General features: G+C 43.7%; 2 protein-coding genes across 3 annotated transcripts; one reads left to right on the top strand and one right to left on the bottom strand.

Moving 5' to 3' along the window:
* Positions 1-125: 125 nt before the first annotated feature.
* LOC124005122 (TCF3 fusion partner homolog) lies at positions 126-3,120 on the bottom strand. 2 transcript variants are annotated; one of them, XM_046314079.1, is made up of 7 exons: positions 2,971-3,120; positions 2,372-2,473; positions 2,003-2,149; positions 1,541-1,611; positions 1,340-1,409; positions 940-1,092; positions 126-676 (listed from the first exon to the last, which is right to left on the bottom strand). In XM_046314079.1, exons 1-7 carry the CDS (start codon positions 2,977-2,979, stop codon positions 602-604), a joined length of 627 nt encoding a protein of 208 aa, XP_046170035.1. In that variant the 5' UTR covers positions 2,980-3,120; the 3' UTR covers positions 126-601. The 2 variants fall into 2 exon arrangements, with proteins under 2 accessions (XP_046170035.1, XP_046170037.1); XM_046314081.1 differs by having other exon boundaries at positions 2,372-2,546; positions 2,971-3,098.
* On the top strand, positions 3,063-4,560 carry LOC124005123 (NADH dehydrogenase [ubiquinone] 1 alpha subcomplex subunit 3-like). The gene is made up of 4 exons (XM_046314082.1): positions 3,063-3,130; positions 3,912-3,986; positions 4,197-4,274; positions 4,364-4,560. Exons 1-4 carry the CDS (start codon positions 3,124-3,126, stop codon positions 4,453-4,455), a joined length of 252 nt encoding a protein of 83 aa, XP_046170038.1. The 5' UTR covers positions 3,063-3,123; the 3' UTR covers positions 4,456-4,560.
* Positions 4,561-7,952: the final 3,392 nt, after the last annotated feature.

Below are 7,952 nucleotides of genomic sequence, written 5' to 3'. Positions count from 1 at the left end.
AGCTATGATAGGACCAAATTATCCACCGTCGTTGGACAACTTCCGCAGGTATACTTTCTGTGATTGGTTTATCAGATTATTGATGGGTCAATGGGAAAATATATATAAAAAACTGAATCCTGAAGTTCTGAATAAACATTTTATATGGAACATTTAGTACGCATCAAGTCGACAAACAATCATAAAACATGTTCAGAGTATCCTGATAAAAGGTTCACATCAATACATGTACTGTCAATGTAACTTCCGCAAGGACCGGACCATCCATGCTCTACTCGATCAGAATGGGTGGATTACCATGGTCAAGACCTTCAGCCATTTCCACAGATCGTAGTTGTGCTTAAATGATAATCATATCCACTACGTTTTTCATTTCCATCTGCAAGGTTCTGTAGACAGCATCCTCATAGTAGAACCTTAGATCAAGTGTAGCTTCATCCTATTCCATCATTTCAGCACTCAAGCTCAATACAACTTTCAGAACATCCCAAAGAGCCCTGGCTGTGTGTGTTTCAGTGACATCACATCTGTGGAAGTGGGAGTCCAAGCAACAGAATGCTGCCTCATTTCTCCTCCCACTAGCAGCCGGCCATTCCCCTGATCAGTGAGACAAAGCGGTTGGGCTGGGAAAGTCACTGAACTGCGTCTCTGCCAACATGGAGATGTCTGCTTCAGTCTGTGGAGAGGAGTTAAGATGGTGTTAACAACAGAACCACTGTAGGGAAACAGACTGACAGATCTGTCATCTGCCAGATTGGAGAACGCTGCAGTGCAATCTGTTCCATATGCACAGAATAGAATACGCAAGGCACTGTCAGTGTAAAGGAGAAGCAGTCACCTTTCTCTGCACATAGTCACCACTACAGTCTTTGTTCATTCATTTAGTTTGGGAGTGCACGTTAATTTCACCCTCAAGGTTTATGAGTGTGTCTCACACACCTGTGGGTCTTTCTCCTGTTTTAGAACTCGATGCCTCTTCTTCTTGGATCCCACTGTGGATTGGAAAGGGACAGAGGGGGAGGAGCTAGGAAGGTCATTCAGCCTATTATCTTCTGCTCCAGGGCCAATGTCTAAATGGGCACCAGACTCTACCTGAAACAACAAGTGTTGCTTTTAGTATAAAGATGTAGTATGTGGGGGGAAAACTCAGTTTCAGAAGAGTTCTCCAGTTTCATGCCAACAGCACCTTCCCAGTTGACATCTTCTGCATCACCATCAAAGTTAATGGTGAAAGATAGAATAATGATTCATTATTAAATTTCAATATACTATAACTGTATATCATGAAACTGCTGGTTTATTATTAAAGAAACACTTTTTGAATATATAAAATTCTCACCTCAAGAGATATGGTGAGCTGTGCATTTCTATAGTCATCTCCATGGGCATCGAGGGTCTTCATTAGGAACCTACAGTAGGAAAGTTTAGTTGCTGTTGTAGTTGAGCTAGCCTGTATTTGCAATGGAGAGGCCAATAGACCATAGACTGATAAAGACATGAACCAATGAAAAGGACAGAAAGAGCTTCAGTCATTTTTTACCTTCTCTCTTTCTTCATGTGACGTGTTAGTCTTTGAACCTGGTGAAGGCGACCAAGGATCTTCTCATTCACCTGCAGAGAAAATGGTAAAAGGATTAGGGTTGCAAAGTTCCTGGAACAGTCAGTAAATGCTCTGGTTTGCCCAAAATCCTGGTTGGTGGATTCCCGGAATCAGGAGGGAATAAGCAGGAAATCCAGAAACCTCCAACCAGGATTTCTGGAAAAACAGAAAATGCATTGAACATTTTGCAACCCTAGAAAGGATTCATTACCATGCATTTCTTTATGCCACATGTGTGCACTGGCATTACCAAACGCAAACTATATGTTCACAGATGCTCATCCATATAACTTGGTTCTTAAATAGAGCACTACCTGAAGATACGATAGTAAAGTCACAATAAAATTCCACACTTGGCAGGGTCGTACAATCACACACAAATGATTCCCCACAGTCACTCACCTGTTCGATCTCCTTACACCTCTTGATCAAAGCCAGGTACTTCCTCTTCTCCAATTCTCTCCTCTCCTCCTGCTGCTGCTCTGGCCTTGCTCCTGACCCTTGACCTCTACCCTCTAGCAACTCACTGACCTCAGGGCCAAGCTCTACCTAATGATAAAAACTGTAATTTAGCACACCATTTTTTAAGCAGGGAATGATTTAGATCTGGGACACCTGGGGTGTGCAATTCATTATCAGGTAGAACAAAAAACCAGCACACTCTGGACCTCATTGAGTAAGAGTTGAATACCCCGGCTCTAGCACCATATTCCATTTCCAACCAACCGAGCCACTGGATTCATAATAGTCTGACTCAGAACTCTTACTTACCTCCCCTGGGCCCAGTTCCACCCCACCTGGCTCCAGCTCTGCTTCCAGGATGTGGCCCCCAAAGAGAGGCGGCAGGGCCAGTCCGGAGAAATCCTCCATCATCTGGGTGAGGGGTGGAAGGAGGAATAAGATCGTTCACCCCCTCATAAATCACGTCCTAGACGGTGTCACGAATCTACACTTCATTTGACAAACAGGTAGGGTTAATTTATCGACTCAACCTGACAGCATATTTTCTTTAGCCCTACACTAAAGGACGCCTCGTCCTATGTGAGGCTAATCTTTAGGCATGTTAAAACTAGTTACCATAATAACTAATTTGCTTGCAGACAGCGTTAACTAATAAGTTACACCTTCCTCAACCCCAAATAAAACTACATTTAGGTGACTTAAGTTTGATTTGGTTAACGAAATCACAACTCAACATGAGCTTCTCTTGAAAACGATTAAACAGAGATGACAACACATTCGACTAGCTAATGTTAGCCTAACTTGCTAACGACGTTACTGAAAAGCATCTAACATGCGCAGCATTTTTGAAGATTTACGACTAACTACTGTATCTGGATGGTCTGACTGACACTTTAAACATATTTTACCCGATCCATTGACCGCAGCGCTCAATGCATCACCGCAGATTTCACGCTGTCAAACAACCTTTTTGTGTTGTTGCAACTGGCGCAATAATTATACGACATTATGTAGACTACAGTTCCCATGTTCCCCAGCCCGGCAAAACTACAAAGAGCAACATGGCTGGTGGGTGAACTTTGCTATTAGCGAGCTAGCTGTTTCGTTTTATGCTTGATCCCTCTGTCAATCAAACACTGGTGTTCTAATAATGCTAGTGTATGATTAATTGTAGCTAAATATTGTATTTAACTCTAATTTAGTATGCATATTTTAATTTACCATGCCAAACGAATAATGTGACCTTGGACCAATATAGTGTTAGCCGATTTGTTTTAGCTGCATGTCGCGTCTCCACTTCATTCTTTACCTAACCTTTTTTTTTTTAGGTCAAAGCTCAAATCAGAATGTAGTAGTTTCATCATTAAATATCTCCAATCTTAATCGCTTGCATTCCACATTCCACTGCTCTCTTCTGACTGAGCTGAGCGTAAACCTGGGCCACGTTCAGTTGTCTAACTTTGCAGATAGAAATCCCATTAATTAGAGCTGATGTGATTCTTATTCTACATGTCAGAGAGGCATGTTTGTTGTACATAGAAACACGCTATCTGAACGTTCCCAAACGTTGTGTCCTGCGTACTCTGGTGTAAACAGAGCAGTTGGATAGGGTTTATCTTCAAGCTTCATCTTCAGTATTTATCTGCCCAATGCTGTCATGTTTACAATACTGTATAGACTCAAACTAATGGGCATATGACATGTAGTTTCAAGTCATATTAGCCAGGCTAGCTATTTGTACCTAGCTAAATCCTTAATGCATTCATCAATCACTGGATCATAGATCATGCACAACACAGTGTGCATTTGTCCCACTGTAACATAAATGTCTGTTTGCTTCTCCTGCCAGGAATTGGTGCCTTCCTGAAGAATGCATGGAATAAGGAGCCAGTGGTATTGGCCGCCTGTGCAATTGGCCTTCTCGGTCAGTACATCTCTCAAAGTATACATCCCAGGTTGTAATGCTCATATCTTACAATATGCTAAATGCAACTGTAGTTACACCTTATGGATTCTGACATTACATGATACACATCAAATAAACTTGTGTGCACTGCCCTTCAGCTCTCCCTGAAGTGAGTTGTGTGTTCACTTGGTGTAACATATCATTGATATTTCATGTATTTCTTCCCAGCCGTTACTGTTCCATTAGTGAGTCCCTTAACGAAGTACTCAGGTATGATGAATGCAGCTGTGCCATACAACTACCCAGGTAAGCCATTTAACCATTATGAGCAAATCATTAAGTCTGGCCCTAGACAGTTGGTGGTATAAACAAAACCTTTTTCCTCTCTCCCCCAGTCCCTGTGCGAAACAATGGCAAGATGGACGATGTCCCCAGCCACCCTTGTGACCCTAAAGGACCAAACCTGGACTGGATTAAAAGCCTGTAACCGTCCACATTCTCTTCCCTGTACAGACCACAGCCCGTTGTTCCTGTCTCTCTGTGTCTGCTTCTCAGTAGATGGCCCTCAATAAAGATTATCTAATTAATACCACCAACTTTGCTCTTGGATTCTGTTGGGATGTTATTTGTTGTCAATATGATTTGGCCATTGTTATTAATATTGTAGCATGTGTATTGTATTGTGAAACACAATACATATTTTATTTGAAATAAAATGACTTATTCAAAAGGTATTCACAACCTCATTGGATTAATACACCCTTGATTAAATTCAGAAATTAATGTTAGGAAACCTACTAATATACAATGTATACTGCATTAACCTATTATGTACTTTTTTACAATAGGCAACAGACATTAGAACTACAAGCTGCTAGCCCTACACACACTTCAGACATTACACAAGAAATATCTGGCAGTCAAGTGGATTTGAGATTATGGATGACCACAAAAAAGGGGTGGGAAAATATCATTTTTAATGTGGCTTTGACGTCCAGAATTGTTTTTTTATTTTTTATTAATATGATTACAAAGCCCTTTATCATCCCCTGTTTGGGAAGTATTGGTTAATTATGGTACCTTTGGTCTGCATTGTGTCCATAAAGCTCTCTGATCTCTTTTATCTATGGGACTCCTGGGGGTGTCTCTGTCTGTTCAGGTTATACCTCTTCCTCACAGGGCTGAGGACCCTTTATTAACCAACCTCAGGTCACTGAGGAACTCACATAACTCTTGGCAACACAGAGAGAGCTTGAAATGAACACCTGCTCCAAATCTAGAATCTCCAATCACTTGTTCTCTTTTCTCCTGGGATATGATGTGGAAAGCAGTGGTACTAGCGTGTATCTGCTGGTGGCTGGGCTGCAGGCGATAGACACAAATCAAATCAAATCCAATTTTATTTCTCACATACACATGGTTAGCAGATGTTAATGCGAGTGTAGCGAAATGCTTGTGCTTCTAGTTCCGACAATGCAGTGATAACCAACAAGTAATCTAACTAACAATTCCAAAACTACTGTCTTATACACAGTGTAAGGGGATAAAGAGTATGTACATAAGGATATATGAATGAGTGATGGTACAGAGCAGCATACAGTAGATGGTATCGAGTACAGTATATACATATGAGATGAGTATGTAGACACAGTAAACAAAGTGGCATAGTTAAAGTGGCTAGTGATACATGTATTACATAAGGATGCAGTCGGTGATGTAGAGTACAGTATATACGTATGCATATGAGATGAATAATGTAGGGTAAGTAACATATAAGGTAGCATTGTTTAAAGTGGCTAGTGATATATTTACATCATTTCCCATCAATTCCCATTATTAAAGTGGCTGGAGTTGGGTCAGTGTCAATGACAGTGTGTTGGCAGCAGCCACTCAATGTTAGTGGTGGCTGTTTAACAGTCTGATGGCCTTGAGATAGAAGCTGTTTTTCAGTCTCTCGGTCCCAGCTTTGATGCACCTGTACTGACCTCGCCTTCTGGATGATAGCGGGGTGAACAGGCAGTGGTTCAGGTGGTTGATGTCCTTGATGATCTTTATGGCCTTCCTGTAACATCGGGTGGTGTAGGTGTCCTGGAGGGCAGGTAGTTTGCCCCTGGTGATGCGTTGTGCAGACCTCACTACCCTCTGGAGAGCCTTACGGTTGAGGGCGGAGCAGTTGCCGTACCAGGCGGTGATACAGCCCGCCAGGATGCTCTCGATTGTGCATCTGTAGAAGTTTGTGAGTGCTTTTGGTGACAAGTCGAATTTCTTCAGCCTCCTGAGGTTGAAGAGGCGCTGCTGCGCTTTCTTCACGACGCTGTCAGTGTGAGTGGACCAATTCAGTTTGTCTGTGATGTGCATGCCGAGGAACTTTAAACTTGCTACCCTCTCCACTACTGTTCCATCGATGTGGATAGGGGGGCGTTCCCTCTGCTGTTTCCTGAAGTCCACAATCATCTCCTTAGTTTTGTTGACGTTGAGTGTGAGGTTATTTTCCTGACACCACACTCCGAGGGCCCTCACCTCCTCCCTGTAGGCCGTCTCGTCATTGTTGGTAATCAAGCCTACCACTGTTGTGTCGTCCGCAAACTTGATGATTGTGTTGGAGGTGTGCGTGGCCACGCAGTCGTGAGTGAACAGGGAGTACAGGAGAGAGCTCAGAACGCACCCTTGTGGGGCCCCCGTGTTGAGGATCAGCGGGGAGGAGATGTTGTTGCCTACCCTCACCAACTGGGGGGCGGCCCATCAGGAAGTCCAGTACCCAGTTGCACAGGGCGGGGTCAAGACCCAGGGTCTCGAGCTTGATGACGAGCTTGGAGGGTACTATGGTGTTGAATGCCGAGCTGTAGTCGATGAACAGCATTCTCACATAGGTATTCCTCTTGTACAGGTGGGTTAGGGCAGTGTGCAGTGTGGTTGAGATTGCATCATCTGTGGACCTATTTGGGCGGTAAGCAAATTGGAGTGGGTCTAGGGTGTCAGGTAGGGTGGAGGTGATATGGTCCTTGACTAGTCTCTCAAAGCACTTCATGATGACGGAAGTGAGTGCTACGGGGCGGTAGTCGTTTAGCTCAGTTACCTTAGCTTTCTTGGGAACAGGAACAATGGTGGCCCTCTTGAAGCATGTGGGAACAGCTGGTATAGGGATTGATTGAATATGTCCGTAAACACACCGGCCAGCTGGTCTGCGCATGCTCTGAGGGCGCGGCTGGGGATGCCGTCTGGGCCTGCAGCCTTGCGAGGGTTAACACGTTTAAATGTCTTACTCACCTCGGCTGCAGTGAAGGAGAGACCGCATGTTTTCGTTGCAGGCCATGTCAGTGGCACTGTATTGTCCTCAAAGCGGGCAAAAAAGTGATTTAGTCTGCCTGGGAGCAAGACATCCTGGTCCGTGACTGGGCTGGGTTTCTTCTTGTAGTCCGTGATTGACTGTAGACCCTGCCACATGCCTCTTGTGTCTGAGCCATTGAATTGAGATTCCACTTTGTCTCTGTACTGACGCTTAGCTTGTTTAATAGCCTTGCGGAGGGAATAGCTGCATTGTTTATTATTCGGACAAAAAACATATAGAGTGCCGCTGTGTGGTTGAGAGTTCATTCCAGTGGTCATCTTCACCTGTGGAGGAAGACGGTCACTCAGTGCAGATAAGGCATGCTGCTGGCTGGAGAAGCTTTATCTCAGCTGGCTTGTGTTTCTAAGTGTTGCACAGTTTATTCTAGCCCAGCACTAGTACACCAGATTCAGCTAATCAGTGGCTGTAAATGTTTAGTTGAGTAGCTGAATCAGGTGTGTTGGACTGGAACAGAAGTGGTGCAACTCTGGTGCCTGGAACTGTATCTGACTGTACCTATTAGTGGAACTGGAATACTGGAATACAGTATCTGACTGTACCTATTAGTGGAACTGGAATACTGGAATACAGTATCTGACTGTACCTATTAGTGGAACTGGAATACTGGAATACAGTATCTGGCTGTACCTATTAGT

The sequence above is a fragment of the Oncorhynchus gorbuscha genome, linkage group LG19 (genome assembly GCF_021184085.1).
Source record: "Oncorhynchus gorbuscha isolate QuinsamMale2020 ecotype Even-year linkage group LG19, OgorEven_v1.0, whole genome shotgun sequence".
Taxonomy (NCBI): Eukaryota; Metazoa; Chordata; class Actinopteri; order Salmoniformes; family Salmonidae; genus Oncorhynchus; species Oncorhynchus gorbuscha.
The sequence above is the reverse complement of the archived record's forward strand: the minus strand, read 5'-3'. Positions and strand labels throughout refer to the sequence as shown.